Here is a 27,914-nt window from a genome sequence, read left to right as displayed (position 1 = left end):
TTGGGTTGGTTCCAAGTCTTTGCTATTGTGAATAATGCTGCAATAAACATACGTGTGCATGTGTCTTTATAACAGCATGATTTATAGTCCTTTGGGTATATACCCAGTAATGGGATGGCTGGGTCAAATGGAATTTCTAGTTCTAGATCCCTGAGGAATCGCCACACTGACTTCCACAAGGGTTGAACTAGTTTACAGTCCCACCAACAGTGTAAAAGTGTTCCTATTTCTCCACATCCTCTCCAGCACTTGTTGTTTCCTGACTTTTTAATGATTGCCATTCTAACTGGTGTGAGATGGTATCTCATTGTGGTTTGGATTTGCATTTTTCTGATGGCCAGTGATGGTGAGCATTTTTTCATGTGTTTTTTTGGCTGCATAAATGTCTTCTTTTGAGAAGTGTCTGTTCATGTCCTTTGCCCACTTTTTGATGGGGTTCCTTGTTTTTTTCTTGTAAATTTGTTGGAGTTCATTGTAGATTCTGGATATTAGCCCTTTGTCAGATAAGTAGGTTGCGAAAATTTTCTCCCATTTTGTAGGTTGCCTGTTCACTCTGATGGTAGTTTCTTTTGCTGTGCAGAAGCTCCTTAATTCAATTAGATCCCATTTGTCAATTTTGGCTTTTGTTGCCATTGCTTTTGGTGTTTTAGACATGAAATCCTTGCCCATGCCTACGTCCTGAATGGTAATGCCTAGGTTTTCTTCTAGGGTTTTTATGGTTTTAGGTCTAACGTTTAAGTCTTTAATCTATCTTGAATTGACTTTTGTATAAGGTGTAAGGAAGGGATCCAGTTTCAGCTTTCTACATATGGCTAGCCAGTTTTCCCAGCACCATTTATTAAATAGGGAATCCTTTCCCCATTGCTTGTTTTTCTCAGGTTTGTCAAAGATCAGATAGTTGTAGATATGTGGCGTTATTTCTGAGGGCTCTGTTCTGCTCCATTGATCTATATCTCTGTTTTGGTACCAGTACCATGCTGTTTTGGTTACTGTAGCCTTGTAGTATAGTTTGAAGTCAGGTAGTGTGATGCCTCCAGCTTTGTTCTTTTGGCTTAGGATTGACTTGGCGATGCGGGCTCTTTTTTGGTTCCATATGAACTTCAAAGTAGTTTTTTCCAATTGTGTGAAGAAAGTCATTGGTAGCTTGATGGGGATGGCATTGAATCTGTAAATTACCTTGGGCAGTATGGCCATTTTCACGATATTGATTCTTCCTACCCATGAGCATGGAATGTTCTTCCATTTGTTTGTATCCTCTTTTATTTCCTTGAGCAGTGGTTTGTAGTTCTCCTTGAAGAGGGCCTTCATATCCCTTGTAAGTTGGATTCCTAGGTATTTTATTCTCTTTGAAGCAATTGTGAATGGGAGTTCACTCATGATTTTGCTCTCTGTTTGTCTGTTATTGGTGTATAAGAATGCTTGTGATTTTTGCACATTGATTTTGTATCCTGAGACTTTGCTGAAGTTGCTTATCAGCTTAAGGAGATTTTGGGCTGAGACAATGGGGTTTTCTAGATATACAATCATGTCATCTGCAAACAGGGACAATTTGACTTCCTCTTTTCCTAATTGAATACCCTTGATTTCCTTCTCCTGCCTAATTGCCCTGGCCAGAACTTCCAACACTATGTTGAATAGAAGTGGTGAGAGAGGGCATCCCTGTCTTGTGCCAGTTTTCAAAGGGAATGCTTCCAGTTTTTGCTCATTCAGTATGATATTGGCTGTGGGTTTGTCATAGATAGCTCTTATTATTTTTAGATATGCCCCATCAATACCTAATTTATTGAGAGTTTTTAGCATGAAGGGTTGTTGAATTTTGTCAAAGGCCTTTTCTGCATCTATTGAGATAATCATGTGGTTTTTGTCTTTGGTTCTGTTTATATGCTGGATTACATTTATTGATTTGCGTATATTGAACCAGCCTTGCATCCCAGGGATGAAGCCCACTTGATCATGGTGGATAAGCTTTTTGATGTGCTGCTGGATTCGGTTTGCCAGTATTTCATTGAGGATTTTTGCATCAATGTTCATCAAGGATATTGGTCTAAAATTCTCTTTTTTGGTTGTGTCTCTGCCCGGCTTTGGTATCGGGATGATGCTGGCCTCATAAAATGAGTTAGGGAGGATTCCCTCTTTTTCTATTGATTGGAATAGTTTCAGAAGGAATGGCACCATTTCCTCCTTGTACCTCTGGTAGAATTCGGCTGTGAAACCCATCTGTTCCTGGACTTTTTTTGGTTGGTAAGCTATTGATTATTGCCACAATTTAAGCTCCTGTTATTGGTCTATTCAGAGATTCAACTTCTTCCTGGTTTAGTCTTGGGATGGTGTATGTGTTGAGGAATTTATCCATTTCTTCTACATTTTCTAGTTTATTTGCGTAGAGGTGTTCGTAGTATTCTCTGATGGTAATTTGTATTTCTGTGGGATCGGTGGTGATATCCCCTTTATCATTTTTTATTGCATCTATTTGATTCTTCTCTCTTTTTTCTTTATTAATCTTGCTAGCGGTCTATCAATTTTGTTGATCCTTTCAAAAAACCAGCTCCTGGATTCATTAATTTTTTGAAGGGGTTTTTGTGTCTCTATTTCCTTCAGTTCTGCTCTGATTTTAGTTATTTCTTGCCTTCTGCTAGCTTTTGAATGTGTTTGCTCTTGTTTTTCTAGTTCTTTTAATTGTGCTGTTAGGGTGTCAATTTTGGATCTTTCCTGCTTTCTCTTATGGGCATTTAGTGCTATAAATTTCCCTCTACACACTGCTTTGAATGCATCCCAGAGATTCTGGTATGTTGTGTCTTGGTTCTCGTTGGTTTCAAAGAACATCTTTATTTCTGCCTTCATTTCATTATGTACCCAGTAGTCATTCAGGAGCAGGTTGTTCAGTTTCCATGTAGTTGAGCGGTTTCGAGTGAGATTCTTAATCCTGAGTTCTAGTTTGATTGCACTGTGATCTGAGAGATAGTTTTTTAGAATTTCTGTTCTTTTACATTTACTGAGGAGAGCTTTACTTCCGAGTATGTGGTCAATTTTGGAATAGGTGTGGTGTGGTGCTGAAAAAAATGTATATTCTGTTGATTTGGGGTGGAGAGTTCTGTAGATGTCTATTAGGTCCACTTGCTGCAGAGCTGAGTTCAATTCCTGGGTATCCTTGTTGACTTTCTGTCTCGTTGATCTGTCTAATGTTGACAGTGGGGTGTTAAAGTCTCCCATTATTAATGTGTGGGAGTCCAAGTCTCTTTGTAGGTCACTCAGGACTTGCTTTATGAATCTGGGTGCTCCTGTATTGGGTGCATATATATTTAGGATAGTTAGCTCTTCTTGTTAAATTGATCCCTTTACCATTATGTAATGGCCTTCTTTGTCTCTTTTGATCTTTGTTGGTATGAAGTCTGTTTTATCAGAGACTAGGATTGCAACCCCTGCCTTTTTATGTTTTCCATTTGCTTGGTAGATCTTCCTCCATCTTTTTATTTTGAGCCTATGTGTGTCTCTGCACATGAGATGGGTTTCCTGAATACAGCACACTGATGGGTCTTGAGTCTTTATCCAATTTGCCAGTCTGTGTCTTTTAATTGGAGCATTTAGTCCATTTACATTTGAAGTTAATATTGTTATGTGTGAATTTGATCCTGTCATTATGATGTTAGCTGGTTATTTTGCTCGTTAGTTGATGCAGTCTCTTCCTAGTCTCAATGGTCTTTACATTTTGGCATGACTTTGCAGTGGCTGTACCGGTTGTGCCTTTCCATGTTTAGCGCTTCCTTCAGGAGCTCTTTTAGGGCAGGCCTGGTGGTGACAAAATCTCTCAGCATTTGCTTGTCTGTAAAGTATTTTATTTCTCCTTCACTTATGAAGCTTAGTTTGGCTGGATATGAAATTCTGGGTGGAAAATTCTTTTCTTTAAGAATGTTGAATATCGGCCCCCACTCTCTTCTGGCTTGTAGGGTTTCTGCCGAGAGATCTGCTGTTAGTCTGATGGGCTTCCCTTTGAGGGCAACCCGACCTTTCTCTCTGGCTGCCGTTAACATTTTTTCCTTCATTTCAACTTTGGTGAATCTGACAATTATGTGTCTTGGAGTTGCTCTTCTCAAGGAGTATCTTTGTGGCGTTCTCTGTATTTCCTGAATCTGAATGTTGGCCTGCCTTGCTAGACTGGGGAAGTTCTCCTGGAGAATATCCTGCAGAGTGTTTTCCAACTTGTTTCCATTCTCCCCGTCACTTTCAGGTACACCAATCAGACGTAGATTTGGTCTTTTCACATAGTCCCACATTTCTTGGAGGCTTTGCTCGTTTCTTTTTATTCTTTTTTCTCTAAACTTCCCTTCTCGCTTCATTTCATTCATTTCATCTTCCATGGCTGATACCCTTTCTTCCATTTGATTGCATCAGCTCCTGAGGCTTCTGCATTCTTCAGGTAGTTCTCGAGCCTTGGTTTTCAGCTCCATCAGCTCCTTTAAGCACTTCTCTGTATTGGTTATTCTAGTTATACATTCTTCTAAATTTTTTTCAAAGTTTTCAACTTCTTTGCCTTTGGTTTGAATATCCTCCCATAGCTCGGAGTAATTTGATCATCTGAAGCCTTCTTCTCTCAGCTCGTCAAAGTCATTCTCCGTCCAGCTTTGTTCCGTTGCTGGTGAGGAACTGCGTTCCTTTGGAGGAGGAGAGGCGCTCTGCTTTTTAGAGTTTCCAGTTTTTCTGCTCTGTTTTTTCCCCATCTTTGTGGTTTTATCTAGTTTTGGTCTTTGATGATGGTGATGTACAGATGGGTTTTTGGTGTGGATGTCCTTTCTGTTAGTTTTCCTTCTAACAGACAGGACCCTCAGCTGCAGGTCTGTTGGTGTACCCGGCCGGCCATGTGAGGTGTCAGTCTGCCCCTGCTGGGGGGTGCCTCCCAGTTAGGCTGCTCGGGGGTCAGGGGTCAGGGACCTACTTGAGGAGGCAGTCTGCCCTTTCTCAGATCTCCAGCTGTGTGCTGGGAGAACCACTGCTCTCCTCAAAGCTGTCAGACAGGGACATTTAAGTCTGCAGAGGTTACTGCTGTCTTTTTGTTTGTGTGTGCCCTGCCCCGAGAGGTGGAGCCTACAGAGGCAGGCAGGCCTCCTTGAGCTGTGGTGGGCTCCACCCAGTTCAAGCTTCCAGGCTGCTTTGTTTACCTAAGCGAGCCTGGGCAATGGCGGGTGACCCTCCCCCAGCCTCGCTGCCGCCTTGCTGTTTGATCTCAAACTGCTGTGCTAGCAATCAGCGAGACTCCGTGGGCGTAGGACCCTCTGAGCCAGGTGCAGGCTATAATCTCCTGGTGCACCGTTTCCTAAGCCCGTCGGAAAAGCACAGTATTCGGGTGGGAGTGGCCCGATTTTCCAGGTGCCGTCTGTCACCCCTGGAAAGGGAACTCCCTGCCCCCTTGCGCTTCCCGAGTGAGGCAATGCCTCACCCTTCTTTGGCTCGCGCACGGTGCGCTCACCCACTGACCTGCACCCACTGTCTGGCACTCCCTAGTGAGATGAACACGGTACCTCAGATGGAAATGCAGAAATCACCCGTCTTCTGCGTCGCTCATGCTGGGAGCTGTAGACCGGAGCTGTTCCTATTCGGCCATCTTGGCTCCTCCCCCAATACTCAAACTATTTCAAAATATAGAGGAGGAAGGAATACTTCCAAATTCATTCTATGATACCAAAACCAGACAAAGATATATCAAAAAAAGAAGACTACAGGCCAATGTCTCTGAAGAATATTGATGCAGAAATCCTCAAAAGTATACTAGCAAACCAAATTCAACAATACACTAAAAAGATCATTCATCATGACCAAGTGGGATTTATCTCAGGGATATAAGGATGGTTCAACATATGCAAAGCAATCAGTGTGATACATCATATCAACAGAATGAAGGATTAAAAACCATATGATCATTTCAATCATTGCTGAAAAAGCATTTGATAACATTCAACATTCCTTCATGATTTTTAAAAAAAACTCAAAAAACTGAGTTTTTTTTTGAGAAGGAACATACCTCAAAATAATAAAAGCTATATACAACAAATCCACAGCTAGTATCATACTGAATGGGGAAAAAGTGAAAACCTTTCCTGTAAGATCTGGAGCACACATGAATATTTACTTTCACTGCTGTCATTCAATAATAGTACTGGAAGTCCTAGCTAGAGCAATCAGAGAAGGGAAAGAAACAAAGGTCATCCAAGTTGGAAAGAAAAAAGGTCCAATTATCCTTGTTTGCAGATGATATAATGTTATATTTGGAAAAACTAAAGACTCCACCAAAAAACTATTAAAACTGATAAACAAATTCAGTAAAGTTGCGGGATACAAAATCAACATACAAAAATTAGGAGCATTTCTATATGCCAACAATGAATTATCTAAAAATGAAATAAACAAATGTAATCCCATTTACAATAGCCATAAATTAAATACCTAAGAATTATCCAAGGAAGTAAAAGTTCTCTACAATAAAAACTGTAAAACAGGCTAGGCGCAGTGGCTCACGCCTGTAATCCCAGCACTTTGGGAAGCTGAGGCGGGCGGATCACAAGGTCAAGAGATCAAGATCATCCTGGCCAACATGGTGAAACCCCATCTCTACTAAAAATACAAAAATTAGCTGGGCATGGTGGCACATGCCTATAGTCCTAGCTACTCAGGCGGAAGCAGGAGAATTGCTTGAACCCAGGAGGCGGAGGTTTCAGTGAGCTGAGATGATGCCACTGCACTCCAGCCTGATGACAGAGCCAGACTCTGTCTAAAAAAAAAAAAAAAAAAAAAAAAGAAACCTGTGAAACTCTAATGAAAGAAATTGAAGAGGACACCAAAAAATAGAAAGATATTCCATGTTCATGGATTAGGAGAATCAATATTATTAAAATGTCCATAGTACCCAAAGAAATCTACAGATTCAATGCAATTCCTATCAAAATACCAGTGAGAGTCTTTATAGAAATAGAAAAAAAAAATCCTAACATTTTTATGGAACCACAAAAGACCCAGAATAGCTAAAGCTATCTTGAACAAAAAGAACACTGGAAGAATCACATTACCTGACCAGATTATACTACAGAGCTATCATAACCAAAAAAGCATGGTATTGACATTAAAAAAGTGTAGACCAATGGAATGTAATAGACAACCAAGAAACAAATCCACATACCTACAGTGATCGATTTTTGACAAAGTTGCCAAATACATACACTGGGGAAAAAGACAGTGTTTTCTATAAATAAACCAGATATCCATATACTGAAGAATGAAACTAGACCTGTATCTCTCACCATATACAAAAATCAAATCAAAATCAGTCAAAGACTTAAATAACTAAGACCTCAAACTATGAAGCTACTACAGGAAAACTTTGAAGACACTCTCCAGGACATTGGTCTGGGGAAAAACTTCTTGAATAATAGTGTCCCACAAGCATAGGCAAGTTAAAAAGCCTCTGCATAGGCAAGTTAAAAAGCCTCTGCATAGCAAAGAAAACAATCAACAAAGTAAAGACGCAACCCCACATAGTGGGAGAAAATATTTGCAAACTATCCATCTGACAAGGTATTAATAATCAGAATATAAGGAATTCAAACAACTCAATAGGAAAAAAAATCAAATTATCTGAATAAAAAGTGGGCAAAAGATTTGAATTGATATTTCTCAAAAGAAGACATACAAATGGCAAACAGGCATATGAAAAGGTGCTCAACATCACTGATCATCAGAGAAATGCAAATCAAAATTACAATGACATATCATCTCACCCCAGTTAAAATGGCTTCTATCCAAAAGATAGGCAATAACAAATGCTGGCAAAGATGTGGAGTAAACTAAACCCTTGTACACTGTTGGTGGGAATGTAAATTAGTACAACCACTATGAAGAACAGTTTGGAGGTTCCTCAACAAATTAAAAATAATGGCCGGGCACGGTGGCTCAAGCCTGTAATCCAACACTTTAGGAGTCCAAGGCAAGTGGATCACCTGAGGTCAGGAGTTTGAGGCCAGCCTGGCCAACACGGGGAAACCCCGTCTCTACTGAAAATACAAAAAAAGAAAAAAAAAAAAGAAAAATAGCCAGGCATGGTGGCGGACGCCTGTAGTCCCAGCTACTCGGGAGGCTGAGGTAGGGAGAATTGCTTGAACTTGGGAGGTAGAGGTTGCAGTGAGCCGAGATCATGCCACTGCACTCCAGCCTGAGCGTCAGAGTGAGACTTTGTCTCCAAAACAATAAATAAATAAAAATAAATAATGTTACCCCATATGATCCAGCAATCTCACCCCTTGATATATACCCAAAAGAAAGGCAATCAGTATATTGAAGAAATATCTACACTCCCATGTTTTTGCATCATGATTCACAATAGCCAAGATTTGGAAGCAACCTAAGTGCCCATACACAGATGAATGGATAAAGAAAATGTGGTACTTATACATAATGGAGTACTATTCAGCCATAAAAAGGAATGAGATCCTGTTATTTGCAACAACATGGATGGAATTGGAGGTCACTGTGTTAAGTGAAATAAGCCAGGCAGAGAAAGAAAAATATTCCATGTTATCACATATTTTTGGTATCTAAAAATCAAAACAATTGAACTAATGGACATAGGGAGTAGGAAGATGTTTATCAGAGCCTGGGAAGAGTAGTGAGGGGAGTTGGGGGTGGAAGTAGGGATGGTTAATGGGTACAAAAAAAATAATTAGAATGAATAAGACCTAGTATTTGATAGTACAACAGATTATAGTCAATAATAATCTTATTTTATATTTAAAAATAACTAAAAGTAAAATCAGATTGCTGGTAACATAAAGGATAAAAGTTTAAGGGGATGGCCCTACTCTTCATGATGTGATTATTACACAATGTGTACTTGTATCAAAATGTCTCATACCCCATAAAAACATAATATCTACTCTGTACCAACAAAAATTTTAAAAAGAAAGAAATTCTGGAGGCCAGAAGGCAGTGGGCAAATTTTTCAATGTGCTAAAAGAAAAAAACTGTCAACCATGTTTCATATAGCCAGCAAAACTGCCCTTCAAAAATGAGAAAGAAGTTAAGGTGTTCCCGGATAAATATAAACTGAAGAAATTCATTACTACTAGACCTGCCTTGCAAGAGGGAGTCCTGCAAGGTAAAATTAAAGAACACCAGATAGTAATTTAAAGCTGTATGAAGAAATAAATGTATCAGTAAGGATATACCATGGATAATTATAAAATCTTGTAGTATTGTGACAATGGTTCCTAACTCAACTTTTGTTTTCTCTTAAGAGACTAATACATTTAATGAAAACAATTATTAGTCTAAAAGCTAATTTGGTTTGTAACTCCACATTTTGTTTTCTTCATAATTTATGGGACTAATGTGTTTAAAAGTAATATTAGTTTATGTTTGGGGGCACAAAGTGTATAAAGATGTAATTTTGTGACAGTAACGGAAAAGGTTGGGGGCATAGCTGTAAAGGAGCAGAGTTTAAAGAATATAAAATATGAATAACTTTATATATAGACTGCATCGCATCCTGAATAGATTTGGTTAAATAAGTACATTATTAAAATTTGTTTCTCTTTAATGTGGGTACTAGAAAATTAAACTTTTAAAGTCGTTTCTGATGGTTTTCTGGGTGTTTCTGATGGGCAGTCAGGGCTGAGAACTGCTGCTCTATGGGGCTGGGTTAAATTTAAGTTTAAATTTTTTTAGCAGGAGTATTTTATAGATGATGCTGTGAACTTCACATTGTATCATATTTGAAGCACACTGGTTGTCCCACTTTTAGTGATTATAAGGTCAGGCAGTGGATTCAGGTGGTGACAGCCTAGTTTCTCCTATGGAAAAGTTCCTGTCAGCCTTTCATTTAATGGCTTAATTGGGTGAACATTGCCTAAAGCAGTTGATTAATTAGGGTTTGTAAAGGGTGATTTCCCAGCTGTTAGTCATTTCATACTTATTGTCTGGAATTAACTATAAAGAAGAACTTTCCCTCGTCAGTTAGGGTTTTTTGGTGGTTGCCCTTAAATTCACTTCTTATGGAATATTGTTAAGTTTTAGAGTAAGACACTGATGTCCTGCTTCTTTTTAATGGTTTCTAATGAGATGATGATTTTTGTTTCTTATTTTTCCTCCTTTTATTATTTTGAACTTGTTACAGTTAGAATTCTTTTACAATGCGAATTAACTTACACAAGATTTATAAATAAAGGAATGATGTCAGTGTAGCAAGGAAATCCCTTGATTCATAGGTTAATGTGCCTCAACAAGTGACACCAGCTGAATGCAAAATACACGAATACAGTCAAATACTACAAGCCACCAACAGATGGCATTCTCTCATTGTACATTATCACCTTGCATTCCACTGGTTTCATTTAGCTAAGACTTGGAGGTGCTTGCTCTGTATTTACTCCATCTTTGTGCATTTTTCCCTTGCCTTCATGGCAAGCCTCAACCCCAGCATCCTCAACCCTTCCTTACTCTCTTCTGTCAAAGGCTTTCAGTTTGTTGTTGTTAAAATCCAGATTTATTGAAATATTTCTTTTCTATATGGGAATTTAACAAACCTTTTAAATTGAGTTTGTAATTTTATTAGGATTGTTATTGTTTTCCTCTGTGTTCTAGTTAGAAAGATGATTAGGTTTTGAATTGTCATCTTCTGAGCCTGACCTCCCCATAGGCCACCCATTTTGTATATGATATTGCAAAACACTTCTTGTTTGTTTTGTTTGTTCCTGCATTATAGTAGAAGTGTTTTTATTGTGCTTCTATCACTTACAGTTCTTTTTATTTTTGATGCTCAAATTGCCCCATTTTTGTCTAACTGAGGCTCCTTTATGTTGAATCTTGTGTCCTTCTAATATGAACCATTTGTTTTTGATAACTCTTACTTTCTAGCACAAGATATCCCAAGCTCATCTTGTATATTTAGTGCCCCACACCTGCATCATTCACTCCTCTAAGGAGCCAGGGTTTATTTTACATTTTAAAATGGGGCAAATAATGAGTCACTTGATTTCTTTTTAAGTTCTAAATTACTCATTAATGTCCCTTTCTTCTTAAAGGATAGTGTCACGTTCTAAAGTGCAGCCAGGGTTGAAAACCATTGCTGCTTTCAGAGACTGGTTAGATTTAGGTTTAACTTTTTGGGCAGGAATATTTCACTGGTAAATAGGTAAATAACTTATAATTTTTGGACATCTGTCTCCTTTTAAGGTTGCTTCTTTCAATATGTTTTATTTAAAGGGAAATAATTGTAAAGTTATATAAAGTAAATCTTTATCCCATGACTATATCTAAAGTTAAAAAAGAAAATAACATGAATGAAGAACATTGTAATATTAATCATGAAGAAGTTAGGATATTCACAAGCCATATACGCATTTTCCAACTCCAGGAAGCTTTAAATGAATAAAGAAGAAGAAATTCTCATTACTCCTCTTGGTATTAAATTGCTTTTGTAACTTCTCTGATATTGTTTTATTAACAGATATTTATTGAGAAAGTATGGTGAGTCAGGCCCAGTTCTAGTTGCTGGTGATTCAAGAATGAATTAAACATATAGTTCCTACCCTTATAGAGTTTATGTTGAGTAGAGGGCAAGGACCAACAATAAACAGATAGCATCTGTCAGATACCTCTTCCAAAGTAGTAAAGAGAAGCTGGAGGTAGGCAGTTCTGTTTTCCTGCTTTTCCTAAGGGAGTCAGGGGTTAGAGTATATGTAACACCTTTATCTTTGGTTACTTTCCCTTTCTTTGACCTTCAGTAATTGCTACCTAGGTATTCTTTCCATTAACATAAAATTCTGTATTACTATAGTTATTTTCATGAAGATTGATAGCCTATGATTTTCTCAGTGTGCCGTGTCACAAATAGTACTGGAGCACATTTAAGTACTCACAAGCAAGACTGGAGTACATCTTAAGAATTACACAAGGCCAGGCGCGGTGGTTCATGCCTGAAATCCCAGCACTTTGGGAGGCTGAGGTGGGTGGATCACGAGGTCAAGAGATCAAGACCATCCTGGCCAACATAGTGAAACCCCGTCTCTACTAAAAGTACAAAAATTAGCTAGGCGTGGTGGCGTGTGCCTGTAGTCCCAGCTACTCAGGAGGCTGAGGCAAGAGAATCACTTGAACCTGGAAGGCGGAGGTTGCAGTGAGCCAAGATTGCGCCACTGTACTCCAGCCTGGGTGACAGAGTGAGACTCTGTCTCAAAAAAAAAAAAAAAGAATTACACAAATCAGACAATAAGTGGTAAATGGAAAATTACAACAATTTGCTATATTGCTGATGCTAGTAATTTTTCTAGCATCAAAATTGCTCACTCACACTTTCAAAACTTTCCTCATAGCCCAAGGGCTTTAAATATATTGTCTTATCAAAATTAAAAATTACTTCAGGTCATGGAGCTTTGAAGTTGCATTGGAATACTTGGAACCACAGATGTTACATCCTTAGATTTCAGGGGTTAGATCCTTATACATGTCCAACAGCTGAAAGTATAACCACATCATGAGCATTGGCACAGCGTCTTGGGTGAGGAAGAAGCAAAGTAAAGGGGAGAGGATAACCCTCAAGCCTGGAGCCACAAGAAAAAGAATCAAATAAATGAACAAGAGAATAACTTTGAATTGGCTAAGTATTACTATCAAAGTCTAGAATATGGATTTCTAGATCTTTTAGAAGACCTCGTATCACATTTTCTTTGTTCACTCACTATTGATGGGCACTTAAGTTTATTCCATAACTTGGCTATTGTGAATAGCGCTACAGTGGACATAATTGTGCAGAATCTCTTCAACATACTGATTTCAAATCATTCAGGTACCCAGAAGTAGGATGGCTGGATCATATAGTAATTCTATTTTCAGTTTTTTGAGGAACCACCATGCAGTTTTCCATAATGAACGTACTAATTTACATTCCCACCAACAGTGTACAAACATCCTCATTTCTCCACTCGTCTTTTCTTTTTTTTTTTTTTGAGACAGGGCCTCTGTCATCCAGGCTGGAGTGCAGTGGCACAATCACAGCTCACTGCAGCCTTGACCTCCAGGCTTAAGTGATCCTCCCATCTCAGCCTTTCAAGTAGCTGGGACTACAGGCATGTACCACCTTGCCCAGCTAATTTTTAAAACTTTTTGTATAGATAGGGTCTCACTGTGTTGTCCAGGCTGGTCTCGAACTTCTGGGCTCAAGTGATCCTCCCAAAGTGCTGAGATTACAGGTGTGAGCCACTGTACCCAGCCAAAATTCCTTTATGTTTTATGTACACCTTATACACATTAAGTCTGAAGATAATTTATACAATATTTGTAATAATTTTGCACGTGATACAAAATTTTGAGTGTGTTTTAATTGCAACACTTCACATGAGGTCAGGTGTGGAATTTTTCACTGTGGTGTCACGTTGCTTCTGAGGAAGTTGTGGATTCTGGAGCATTTTGGATTTTCAAATTAGGAAGGCTCAGCTTGTATATACACTATAGAAGTAGCACAGTAATGATGATCCAGGGAAACCATCACTAAGAAGTTGATATTTGAGCAGGGTTTTTCAGGAGTTCCCCACATGACCAAGGGATAGGAAGAAAAAAAGGGTATTCTGGGTACAGAGAATAGCACATACAGAAACATGGATGCAAAACATCATGTGAGGAAGACCAGTGAGATAAAATTTTAAGTCAAGTACTATTCGAAGCAAATCGTTTTTCTGGGAAAACTGAAATAACTTTTATTGGGACTGTTCCATTTTTACCTGGGATGAGCCTCTATTTAAAAATTAATATTCCGGTTGGGCGTGGTGGCTCACAACTGTAATCTCAACACTTTGGGTGGCTGAGGCGGGTGGATCACTTGAGACCAGAAGTTTGAGACCAGCCTGGCCAACATGGTGAAACCCTGTCTCTAGTAAAAATACAAAAAGAAAAAAAAAATTAGCTGGGCGTTGTGGCACATACCTGTAGTCCCAGCTACTTGGGAGGCTGAGGCAGGAGAATTGCTTGAACTCAGGAGGTGGAGGTTGCAGTGAACTGAGATTGTGCCACTGCACTCCCTCTGGGCGACAGAGCAAGACTCTGTTTCAAAAAAAATTAATATTTCTGTAAAACACCTTCTCCATTATTAGAGGAGAGAGGTAAATATACCCTTTTTGATGACTCAAAGTCATGTGATAAATCTTCACAAATTGAATTTTAGCAAATTACATAATGAACAAGTGAGATATGGAAAGCTGTTTTTGAAAGAGACAGTAAATAACTGCATTTTTGCTGAATTTGTTTTTTCAAAAACAATGAGAAAATAATTTCCTCCTGAAACGATATAAAGCGTCCATAATGAAAAGTCCTTGGTGTTTATAATTAATCCAGAGTCTTATTGTATTGCATTATATTGTATTGCATTGTATTGCTCTGTACTTAGTCAAGATAAACTAATAGACCGGCTGCAGTGGCTCACACCTGTAATCCCAGCACTTTGGGAGGCCAAGGTTGGCGGATCACTTGAGCCCAGGAGTTTGAGACCAGCCTGGACAACAGGGCAAAACCTGGGTCTCTATAAAAGGTACAAAACTTAGCTGGTCATGGTGGTTGCATGCTTGTAGTCCCAGCTACTGGGAGGCTGAGAGGTGGAAGGATCACTTGAGACTGAGAGGTTGAGGCTGCAACAAGCCATGATTGTGCTACTGCACTCCAGCCTGGGCAACAGAGCAACACCCTGTCTCAAAAAAAAGATAAATTAACAATAATCATACGAGTCTTATGAGGGAGGGAAAGTGGGTAAATGGATACAAAAAAATTAGAATAAGACCTAGTGTTTGCTAGCACAACAGAGTGACTATAGTCAAAAGTAATTTAATTATACATTTAAAAATAACCAAAAGAGTATTATCAGATTGTTTGTAACACAAAGGTTAAATGCTTGAGGTGATGGATTCCGCATTTACCCTGGTGTGATTATTACATGCCTCTGTCAAAATATCTCATGTAACTCATAAATATACACACCTATTATGTACCCACAAAAATTAAAAATACAAATTAAGGCAAGGCATAGTGGCTCACGCCTGTAATCCCAGCACTTTAGGAGGCCTAGGTAGGCATGCCACCTGAGCCCAGGAGTTTGAGACCAGCCTGGGCAACATAGGGAGACCCCGCCTCAGCAAAGAGTGGTGATGCACACCTGTGGTCCCAGCTCTTTGGGAGATGGAGGTGGGAGGATTACTTGACCCCGGGAGTTTGAGGCTGAAGAGAGCCATGATCGTATCACTGCACTTCACCCTGGGTGACAGACTGAGACCCTACTCAATAAATAATGAATAAAATAAAATAAAAATGTTTAAAAAACATAAGAAAAATTATAAATCTAAAAAGAATAAAGCGTCAGTGGCAAAATACATATTTATACATAGCTATGAATTATATATTTAGAAGATATAGGAACTTTTCAGGGGTTAGCTAGGTTCCACAGAATAAATTGTATTTATTGACTTTTTCTGTCATTCCCAGAAGGGCTTGCTTAAGATGTGGAACTATTTTTCCTTCGAAAAATAAAACAGCTCTTTGAATCTTAACTGAAAACTATAGTTTTGTTTCTAAAAATTTTGCAGGAGAGCTAGACTCCATTTTTCACTTGAGAAGTTTTGGGTTTATAAATCCACAGTATTTTGAATTTACATATATCCATCAAAGACACATTCAGGTCAAAAAATTGAGGTTATATTTATAGATCACATGAAATAGTCAATTGATAAACTGACACATACTTCAACATAATTACATATAAGAAACCAAACTTTACTTTCAAATGACAGATTTTTATCTGCAGAGTAAAAGATCTTTATGCAAAAGCAAGATAAAGGGATTCCTCAAGGATCTAGAAGCCAATTATTAGAAGCGGTAGAGTATAATAAGGAAGGAGAATTTAAATTGTACTTTCTATACTCCCTCTTCTATGAGGATGTTTCTCATGAAAAATACATCACAAAGACTTTTAGATGATTGCTTCTTCACGTATTTTAAGTGTGTCCTCCACTGCCTACCTAATACATTTACTTGATATTCATTGTGAATATATTTTTTTGATTGTCATGAAAATGCTGTCTGTGAATATTTTGCGGATTTAATCTAAATTTTTAGTTTAAAACTTTACTTTTTGTTATGAGGTAATATATGGGAAATCAGCAAGAATCCATATAAGGCCTCAAGCTGGAAAAGTTTTCATTTAGTGGTCATGTGAATTGTGTGTTGAAGAGATTCAGCAATATGTCCGATATTATGATAACCATTTACAGTGAATAAATATGAAACAAAGCTGCTGTTCCCAAGTAGCTTATAATCAAAGTAGAAGATCCATAAAACATTAAAATATTTAAATAATTGATTATTATAGTGTATGAGACTCACCACAAAGCAATACAAGTTGTATCATTATGAACAGAAGTAGTCTGAAGATCTTTTTGAATGAGGTAGAAAACCAAAAGAACCTTGGAAGATGGATGGAATTTGGATCTTTTGAATAATAATAAGGATATAGTTAATGCTGGGAGAGCAAACACAAGGAGATGATAATACTTTCAGTATATAAGTAAACTTGAGTTTTAAATATTTTTCCCTAATAGAGTAGCCTTGCAACTTGCTGTCTCAGTAGCTGTATTTAAGCTTTACAAGTGTCAGAACCTGCCTCAAAGTTAGGCTTGATGGGATTATATGTAGCTTAAAATCCATATGAAGAGATCCTTTCTTTAATGGTTTTGAGTCATTGCAGTAATAAAATTAAATTATGTTATTTTGAGGAGCCAAATTCCTAAATAATTCCTATTGAGAATCTAAAGAGAAATTACCTATCTAGAAATTTAGAGGTAGATACCACGGGGAAGTTCTGAAAATTAGCTGTGATAATTCTACTCTTGCTACTTTCATAATAAATTAAACAATTTTCCTTCAGTGTACCTTCTATAGAATCATTGTCTTAATGAGGGAATGAGAAACTGACTTATAGATAAGTGATAAATAGAATTTATCACATATAAAATAATTCAGTTTTTAGATAGACTAATTTCAGCATTGGTTAGCATTTTAATTAAAGTTAAATATCACATATTTTAACCTTTATGACTGATTTAATACCATTAAATAATAGCAATTATTGAGTAACTTAAGTTGAAACCATTTTTAAGCTTGGCCAATTAAGAAAAATATCATTATTCTTCATATTAACATTAATTGGATTACCTTTGAATAGGTTTTGATATTAACTGGGTATATTTCACTTGTTCTAGGGTAAGTGATAGGATTCTTTGGTTGCAAACAACCACAATCAATTCTTGTGCACAAATAGAATTCATTGTAAAGAGATCAGCAACTCACAGAATGGATAGAAAGACTGGATAAATAGGCTTAGAAAGAAGGAGACTGAGTTACCCCAGAGGGCTGGAAGCAGGAACTACAGTAATGTCTCTTTGCTGGTCCATTCTGTTCAGGGACCCACCGCTAAACTGAATGAACTGCTCTGTTTATTTATTACTCTAAACAGACTCTAGTCAAGATTCAAAAATACAAGGATGAGGTTCTCAACTTAACTTAATTCACTTGCCTGTCCCATAGTGTACTTGAGTGATGAAAGAAAAGGCCTTACACAAGGATTCTCCAGGAACCTTTCCTCTTCATAGTGGCAGAGCAAGTGCCAGGATTTGTTGTCTCCACATTCCTCACAAAAGATGGGAAATAGATGCTGTGTGGGAGGAAAACTACGCCTATTCCATTAGCTGCGATCTATTATCTCCTGTTTCAGAGGACCAGGCAGCTGCTCATAGAAAACATCATTAGTATTTCTAAGGACAAAGGTCTAAAGACAGTACCTTAGTTTGTCATTAGGCAAAAATCTCCGTGGACAACAGTTATATAAAAACTGTTGTGGAACTTCAGTTCTCTTTTCCATTTAATGAGGTATAAAACTTTTCCCTTTCCAGAAAGAATATATTCTAAATAGGAGGTTGTTCAATTACTATTAATAACTGTGTTCTACCAGTGCCATTTCCTCACAGATGCACCTTTGCTTTTCTCACATTCTGCCTGAAAATTTCCTGTAAGCCAATTATGACATTGAAATTGAGTTTTCCAGTAATGTTCACTAGATTCCCTCAAGAAATGGAATATATGATAGAGAAAAACCTAAGAGAATCCAAAATAATGGTGGTTTATCATAATAGATTCTCTGGTCAATAATTCCTATTTTTGTTTTGCATGATTTTCCTGTCAGTCTTAAAATTTTCCCAGTCACTCTCTTTGTAAAGCTTTACTGTTTTCATTTTTAAAAAAATGTTTAAGTACTTTAAAAGTCCTTTTAAAAATTTCTTTTCCACTGAAATGAAATTGTGGCCACTAGGCTAAAATCATATCTTAATGGGATACATTCTCACTAACTTTGGCCTATTTTAGTATTCCATCCTGAGACAGAATCTAGTTTCTACATCAGATAATGATTCCTTGTGGACATAGTGGAACAAGTATTTTTCAGTGCACACAGATACCCCATAAAATCAGAAATATCCATCTGTAGCCTGTTAGAGACATATGAAATATAGCTATTCCATTAGTATCACTGTAAACAGCCAGGGGTGGCGTGCAGGCTGATTTTCTTTAGTGCAGTATTGTGCTGCCCTTACCTCACTGACTTACCTCTCTGTTACCCACAACAGGACTTTCATCTGTGGAAGTTAGTGGCAGGCACATATTACTTCCCTGCTTCTGAATTGATGGCTTAGAACATTGGCACACTAAAGCCATGGACTCCTGTTGGAGGATGCAGGTTACCTAAATGGTACTTTAAGGCCTTTTAGAGGTAGAGTAAGACCTTTGCTTTAAAATTCTTTTTTAACCATCAACTTAAATGTTGAATTAATCCTGTGACAATGATCAGTTGGTTTTTGAAGTCTGAAATTTTGGCAAAAAGCAAATTCTTTTCTAAGTTGATATTAGCAAGTAACAGTTCTATAAAAATTAAAACCATGGATTGTTATAATGGCTTCATTCTGTAGTTAAAACATTTACAGTGGATTATACTGCTCAGTGTAGTTGTCATTGATTTAATCATTTTCATGAAGATTTATCAGTAGTCACTTCCATCAAAAACAGTTATGGGATTCAAGCCGGCAATAGTGTGTTAAAAAGAAAAGAAAAAATAGTTATGAGAATCTCATGGATTTTTTTTATTTTATATTTTTTTGCAGTCAGTTTTTTTTTTCATTTTAATCACTTTTCCTTTACTTGAATTAAAATACTTTCATAGACTGTGTCTGAGTTTTGAAGCTAGGAAATCATACACATGGAATCTTTACTTATTAAATATTTTAATTGGCTTGATAACCTGTATTTTTAAGATATCACTTCCTTTTAATTAAGATATAAAATGCTACTTGGGTCTTTTAGTACTTAGTAATAATGTGAAAAGATAGTAAGTCTAAATTTCACAAGTAGTGATTTGTTGTAACCAGTGGAAAAAAAAATGAAGAACACAAATTGCAGGAGAAAGAACAGTCATTGTCCCAACCATCCTTGCTGTAGTTCTGTTCACAATCTATTAACAAACCAATTTTATAAGATAAATTTTGGGGGCCTAAATTGATACCATTAGGTTCCTCTGCCATTGTAGAACAGTGAAGACAAAAGCACTCACCATCTTAATATTCACAGGACTGTGCTAAAGAATAATGATTTAAGATCGAGACAAGAGTTAACTGCCCATCTCACCAACCAGTGGCCTTCCCCAGGAGCTCTGGATGTCAATGCTGTTGCCTTGGATACGTTGCTTTACCGAAAACACAATAAACAGTGGTATGAGTAAGTGTAATACTTTTTTTTCCAACTAATTAATAGTTAGTTGTACCAAAACATATGGCTATCTGCTTTGGTTTCTCAGTTATTCTTTCTGAACATATTATTATCTTAGAGCAAAGACAAGATTTAGGACTACTTTGGTAAGGTTAGATTATCTGAGAAATTCTTATGCCATATTGTACCAGCTGTCTACTTTTCCTTTAGTTGAATCTTCAGCCAGTCCTTCAGTTAAATCTATGAGCTTGTGTTTAATGAGCCATCTATTTTTGAATTCTATCATTGGTGTGGTATTTGCCTTAGGACTAATTTTCCCACTTGTCATAAAACACAATTTGAAGGAATAGAAAGATATTTACTTGTTCCTGGTGGGCCTGAAGAATTCTATTCATTTTCAATAAATCTGATTTTTAGAAACTGTAGAAGATATAATCACTTCACCTATGGGCCACAAGATCTTTTTCTTATTTCTTTGTCCCAGTGTTCAGGACTATTTCATTTACTTACAGTATCCTAATGTTGAAAGAGCTGCAGAGTCTTAGGCTGTTTTCCTTTAGGTAATCTTCATCTTGAAACTTGTAAGTTGTATTACCCTCTTTTGGCTTTTAGCCACTTTTCCACCTTAATCATTTTTTCGCTATTTTTATTTTTCTATCTTAAGCTAATTTTCCATTTTTCCTGATATCCCTCCCTCTCATCCCCTTCTGTTTGATTTTTTCCCTTCCCTCTCTTTCTCTCTTTTCTCGTATTTTCTCTACTTTGTCTTTCCTCCCTTTTTCCTATCTCTTTTTGTTTCTTTCTCTACTCTTTTAGAGTCCTTGCTTGTAAATTTCCCTGTTAGAGTCACATATCTATGTGTGCTTGTTTGGGTACCTTTCACTAGGTTATTAGTAGCCAGATATTTCTACAAGGAATATTTTAGTACAAACAATTTCCACCTGCTTTACTCTGTGATGTGTTTTGTCTATCAAAGGCAGAGTTCAAAGTAAATTTGACTATTTGTTATTAAAAACAAGTACTGGAGACTTCAATGCTTTTTCTTGTTTCATTGATTATTAGAGATAAGTAGGAAAAGATGAACACATTATTTGCAGAATAAATCAGTAGAATCTCTTCAATATCTACTAAACCATACTTCTTAGTATGATTCAAGGTACTGACTTTTGATATTTCATAAATTGGGATCTAGTTCCCTTATATGCCCTTATGAAAGTTATTAATAACTAGAATATATCTCATCCTGGTATATAATTTTACCTTCCTGTGGGTTTAATTAATGAAGAATTTATTTTATTTCTATTTTTAATTTATGATTGAAAAATTAAATTTGTTGCAATACTTGGTACACTTACCTTATCTATATATGACATATAAGATGCTCCTGTTTTTTAACTGAAAAAATAGTATAACATTAAATCCTGGTAAGTTAAAAGACTATGCCTTTTTATTGTAATATCCACATTGTCATATTAGATAGAGGTAAAATATTTTAGCCAGAAGATGTGTACACTTCCCTATCTACAGAGTTATCTATTGAGGAGCCAGTAAGAAGTCTAAAGTGGAAGATCTATTTTTAATTTACTTCTCCATCTGCAATAATGGCTGATTTTTACAAAGTATTATAGCAGCAGATAAGGTAATTGTGGTCTCAGAAAAGAAGGCAAGGAAACTTCCTGTTCATCTGTTTAGCATGGATCTAGATTTTATACTTCTTGACTCAGTTATTCCACCAGCTTAAGAAGGGGCATCCTAGCATCATTCTTTAATCTGGCCTGTCCTCAGATGTTGGTATTGTTTTAGTATGGTCCTGTCTCAAAACTGCTATCCCCAAACAAAAAAGTATGCAGCTAGGGTGTTGTACAGAGATCACTTTATCTAGAGTTTAAAGTCAGGACTGGTAAGTAGTCTCTGCTACTTACTTACTGTGTAACACTGAGCAATACTTCCTCTCCTTGCCCTTTTCTTTCTGCACATGTAGTACTGGGGATAATACCTGTCTAACAGAATTATAAGGATCAAGTGAGGTAATAAATTGCTAGCATTTAATAGCTAGCTTCTCGGTAAATATTTATACTCTATAAAGTCTTATGTTTCTACTCTAATGTAATCCTGTATCTTCAATGTTTGGAGAGTGTATACCCACCTAACTTCTAAACTTTCTGAACCTTATGTAAAATTAAAGTGAACAACCCATCCCTAGTTGTTCTGAATAAATAAATCCAACTGTCGCATATAAAATGGAGGCTTTGGATTTTCAGAATAGAGGAGTTCACCATAAAAATCACGTTTGAAACCAATCACAGCTTTTCATCAGGATCCAGTTTTTTCTCTCTTCAAACTTTTAATATAAGCCAAGGCTCTTGAACTACCTGATCACTGGCTCCTTTTGATTTGACCAATATCTTAAGTAAGTTCAACAGACATTTATAGAGAAACTACAAATTATGAAGGAGGTGGCTAAAACCTTTTTAATAAGGAACATTAGCTCTCTTGACAATCTGGAGAAAGAAACTGACCCTATAATTCATTACAGTTTTAATGATAGTAGATGATTTTTCCTGGTAAAGATATGGGATGTCTATAGCTATTTCTCTAGGAACTCTGTAACTTCATTCAACCAGCTAGCCAAAGACAATTTAAGAAGAGAGTGTTAAAAGAAAAACTTTAGACAAATTAAGTTATACAGAGTTTAGCTGAGCAAAGGATTCATGAATCAGGCGACGTTCAGAACCAGAAAAGGTTCAGAGAGCTCTGCCCAGCAGTAGATGTAGGAAGCTTTTATAGGCCAAACAAAAGCAAATTAGAGAAATCATCTGATTGGCTACAGCTAAGCAAATACCTTATTTAGCATGGTGTGATTAGTTTGCTGCCTAGGATTAGCTGAATCTCAGCTGTTTGTGATTAGCTGAAACCAGGCTGTTTGTTACAAAAAATCTGCTGAATTAGGCTTTGGTTTGTTTACTAAGTTAGGTAGCAGTTTGTTGCTAGGATCTCAGAGTAGGGGGACAGCCTTAGGCTAATGGCCTCCTGTTTGTTTAACAATAGTGTGTTGTTTGATTTAATGAATTTGTTAGTCTTAAATTAAGCCATTGAATAATTTGGTCATATTGTCACCTACTCATGGAAATGGATCCCTCTCATAATTGAAGATCTTAAATTTATTTCTCTTTACTATGCTGTTTATAAAATATTAAAAATATAATTTTGTTTATTTATTGATTACTTAGACCTGGCAAGATTACTTAGACCCAGCAAGCTATGCTGGATTTTATATCTTTTCCTATATTTCAAACATGTATATCATGTTTGAAATACATGCTTTTATAGTAAGCCTAACATGCTTTAACAATTTAACATATCATGTAAAAGCCTGTAATACTTTAACTGTAAAAGCCTGTCATGCTTTAACAATGTAACATGATATATTAAATATTTAAAGCATGACAGGCTTACTGTAAAAACCGAACAATAAATAAGTGTATAAAACATGTTCCCTTAACACACACATAGAAAAATTATTTACTTATTTGTTTCCAGTAAGTTCTGTTTTAATATCTTTATATATATGTAAAGTCTAGGTCACATGAGTTTGTTAAATAATCCTGGTAGGTTATCTGTTACATAATCTTCATAATCTTATTAGATTATTGCCTAACTCACCCATTCTTATCCCAAAAGATCAGATTCGTTGTCATCATATTTATATTTTCTACTTAAGCTTTTTTAGTCTTTTCAAATTATCGTTTCTCAATTTGGCCATAATTCACATTGCAAAATTATCGAGAATCATGAGCTCTTATATGCTTTCATGATCTACTATTTAGGCTTTTAATTTTTTTTTTTTTTTTTTTTTTTTAGTGGAGTCTCACTCTGTCGCCAGGCTAGAGTGCAGTGGCACGATCTCGGCTCACTGCCACCTTTGCCTCCCGGGTTGAAGTGATTCTCTTGCCTCAGCCTCCTGAGTAGCTGGGACTGCAGGCACCTGCCACCACGCCCAGCTAATTTTTTTTGTATTTTTTAGTAGAGATGCGGTTTCACCATGTTGGCCAGGATGGCCTCGATCTCTTGACCTCATGACCCACCCACTTTGGCCTCCCAAAGTGCTGGGATTACAGGCATGAGCCACCGCGCCCGGCTGGCTTTTAATTTTTTATAATGACTTTCACTTCATATGTATTCACAGTTCTCTTTCCCATTTATGTCTTTCAAATATTTTTGGAGTAGGAGACCCTAATTGCAGAAATCTTTTGCAACTTGTAAACTGGGCATTGACATAACTCATATATACCCTTCCCTGTTAGGCTTTCCTTGCATCCTTCTGTTGATTTGAATAAATTAAGAGAATATAGATATTCTCCTGTAGCAAATGATTATTTTGTTCTTTAGACATATTTCTGTGAAAACAAAGAACAAAAAGTATATATGTGTCTCGATGTACATTCATGTGCTTCTGTATATACAACATACATATATTTCTTTTTTGGATAATGCTCATCTCCTTCTGTGTATCACACTGTCTGTTGCCCAATGACTACTGGATAAATTATTATTAACCTTAACACAATACTGGGCAAATGCATAGATTAATCATTTACTTCTGATTATTGATATAAAATATAAGATTGTAGAAAATTGATTAACAAATTCAGGATTATTTCTGAATTTCCTTTTGATTTGCCTCTACTTGATATCCAATCTCATGTATAGATGTTTATATTTAAGGTTTAAAAATGTTCAAATAGTTAGATGTTGAATTTAGTAGATTTTCCCAAATGCCCATGACATAATTCCTACAAGTTTAATTTAAATTATGTTTAACAATGGCTGGGCACAGTGGCTCACATTTGTAATCCTAGCACTTTGGGAGGCCACAGTGGGCAGATCACTTGAGGTCAGGAGTTCGAGACTAGCCTGGTCAACATGGTGAAACCGCATCTCCACTAAAACTACAAAAATTAGCCAGGCATGGTGGCTGACACCTATAATCTCAGGTACTTGGGAGGCTGAGGCAGGAGAATCACTTGAACCTGGAAGGCAGAACTTGCAGTGAACCAAGATCGTGCCATTGCACTCTAGCCTGGGCAACAGAGTGAGACTCCATCTCAAATAAATAAGTAAATAAATAAATATTATATTTAACAATGGAAAGGTAAAGATTAAACTACAGATTTTTGTATAATTAGAATAATGACTCTTACTGTCTTGAGTTCTTATTTTGATTCAACTACTTGTATGTAAAAAATTATCTTCTGAGAAAGAGTAATAGCTGTTAATTGGATTAATGTATCTGCTGAGTTACTTTCGATCTTACTGTGTGATGTTAATGAGTCTGGGATTCTAAGATAGGGCTTAGTCATGGCCTTATAAAGACAGAACTCTTATAGATCGGTTACCGTTACCGCATGACTACAAAATGTTTGTCAGATGGAGCTGTCAGTCACATTGGAAATCAGGTAAAAATGAGGAAACCAAACCCATTCTTAGCCATTACTGAAACAACTGAATTCGTTTCCTCCTAGATAGTGGATTTGTAGTCATTTTCATGCAAAGAAGATACTGTAAGGTACAGTTCTTAATATTTTATGAATGAGGTACTTAATTTTGGGTTGTAATTTTTATTATTGCTTCAGAACATCATCTACCAAATTCTATTTCCATATTCATTGGTATTTGGTTAAGCAAAATTATAAACTCAGTAATTGTTCACTGTGACAAATTAAAGGGGAGAAAGGCTCTAACACCACTTTGGATTCGGAAAGTGATATTCTAAAAGAACCTCAGTAGGTCACGCAGAAAGCTTATTTCATGTTACTATTGTTAGAAGCTGCTTTTACAGAGTTTTTTCCCTGTAGTGGGTTGTAGTGTTGGAGATTATTGTAAATGTGTACTGTCAGACTTTTTCAGTCCTTACAATATTCAGATGAATTTTATGTCTTTTTGCTTATGGGTATTTTATACTGTTTGTAACTATTTCTATATATAATTTTTTAAAATTTAGAAATACTAACAAGTTTTCTTATGATGAAAAATCAGTGTCAGAAACTCATCTTGAGCTATCATTCAACTTAAAAAGTAAGACTTTTACCTATTGGGCACAAAAAAATAATTTGGAAAGGAAATGTATTTCTAACTACTTTTTAAATTCCTATGTTCCTGCTTTCCTTTCTAGCTAAAGAGGTAAGATTTTGACGGGGCGCAGTGGCTCACTCCTGTAACCCCAGCACTTTGAGAGGCTGAGGCGGGAGGATCGTGAGGTGAGGAGATTGAGACCGTCCTGGCTAACACGGTGAAACCCCGTCTCTACTAAAAATACAAAAAAATTAGCCAGGCGTGGTGGCGGGCGCCTGTAGTCCCAGCTACTTGGGAGGCTGAGGCCTTTTTTTTCTTTCCTTTTTTTTTTTCCTTTTTTTTTTTTTTTGAAATGGAGTTTCACTCTTGTTGCTCAGGCTGGAGTGCAGTGGCGCGATCTTGGCTCACTGCAATCTCTGCCTATCAGGTTCAAGTGATTCTCCTGCCTCAGCCTCCCAAGTAGCTAGGATTACAGGCATGTACCACCACGCCCAGCTAATTTTGTATTTTTAGTAGAGATGGGGTTTCTCCATGTTGGTCAGGCTGGTCTTGAACTCCCGACCTCGGGTGATCCGCCCGCCTTGGCCTCCCAAAGTGCTGGGATTACAGGCGCGAGCCACCACGCCCGGCCAGAGAATTATTTCTAATAAAATAGGAAGCCAAATCTTTTCTTCCTATACTAGGGAGTAGATAGCATAGTATTTAAGGAGAGAGAATTAGAGCCAGACTAACAGGTTTAAATCTAATCTCTTTGTGACCCAGTTTATTCTGCCATAAAGTGCAGATAGTAATAATTCTAGCTTCTTATGGTAGTTGTGAGGATGAAATAAGTTCATGTATATAATATATGTAGACAAGTGCCCAACATATAGTAAGTGCTATATAAATATTAGATATCATTTTTATTGCATGTTACATAGCTCATATAAATGTTATCTATTGTAATCATCATAAGTTTCCTGCAATAGTAGAATTCCCTGGTAGTTAAAAATTATTTTAACTAAGGACTTTAATATTATAAGCATTTAAAAGTCATCAAATTATAAAGTGAGAACACTGTATTATAAGCTGGTAAAGTGATTCTGTCACCTCATTCTTCATTTCTTAGAGGGAAAGACAAATATTTACCTGTTGTATATTCGTTATGAATATATATTGTCCATTCGTTATGAAATCCTATAAAATCTTAATAAAATTGATGGAGAATATGTACAAAAGCAATTAAAAATAACTTGTTTTGGTAAAACCTATTGGGCTTTGCCTTTTTTTTAAATGGTCAATCTAGTTTGTTATTCAGTTACTAAATTATTTCCCCCCCTTCCTCCCCATTTTGAATGGAGTCGTGAATTAACATAAAATGGAGACTACATATAAGCATTCAAATCACATTTAATATACATATTTTTGAAAACCTGTAACTAAGTCTACTTTTGTGTATGTGACTAGAGATAACTGTGAAATAGATAATTTAAATTACATGTGCATTCCTATAAAAATTATTGTAAAATATATTTCTAGGAAATTAGATGGTGTTTGGCTACCTTAGGAAATAGATATTGAGGCTGAAAAACATATTCTTTCCCTAGACCACTTATATATGGAAATAATAATTCTGTCCTGTTATGTAAAATGTAACACCAAAGCTGCAATTATCTTTTGAGTTGGTTTTATCCCGAAGAACCAAATATGAGGAAAGGTTAATAATAAGCTTTCATTAACTTTCCATTTATAACTGAATTTGTCATCTAATATAATTAACTTTTTATTAGTTTAATAGAAAATGGGCCTCAAAATAGCAACTAGATGAGAGGAGTTTAATCATCTTGATGTATATTAATACAAACAGGTATTTTATTACCCAGCAGTTTTTAAACTTCTTAATTACAGGAATTTGTAATAATAATTTGTTTTTGTTGCTATATAATCTGTAATAATGTCAAGGCCATCTGTAATAATGTCCAGGTACTGAAGAATTCTGAAGTGCTTAAAAGACACTAGGTCATTATTGTTATGCCAAT

At 36.5% G+C, this 27,914-nt stretch overlaps 1 protein-coding gene across 7 annotated transcripts in view; it reads left to right on the top strand.

Moving 5' to 3' along the window:
- The window catches only part of RUNDC3B (RUN domain containing 3B), a 214,674-nt gene that overhangs the window by 163,529 nt on the left and 23,231 nt on the right, over positions 1–27,914 (top strand). For 3 of the 7 annotated variants that reach the window (XM_009243044.4, XM_054559120.2, NM_001135535.1), the window contains 1 exon segment: positions 19,687–19,833. The exons of 2 other annotated variants lie outside the window; for them this stretch is intronic. In XM_009243044.4, the coding sequence (XP_009241319.1) occupies positions 19,687–19,833 (147 nt within the window). 7 annotated transcript variants of the gene reach the window in all.

The sequence above is a fragment of the Pongo abelii genome, chromosome 6 (genome assembly GCF_028885655.2).
Source record: "Pongo abelii isolate AG06213 chromosome 6, NHGRI_mPonAbe1-v2.0_pri, whole genome shotgun sequence".
Taxonomy (NCBI): domain Eukaryota; kingdom Metazoa; phylum Chordata; class Mammalia; order Primates; family Hominidae; genus Pongo; species Pongo abelii.
Note: the sequence above shows the minus strand (reverse complement) of the source record. Positions and strands in the feature narration are given on the sequence as shown.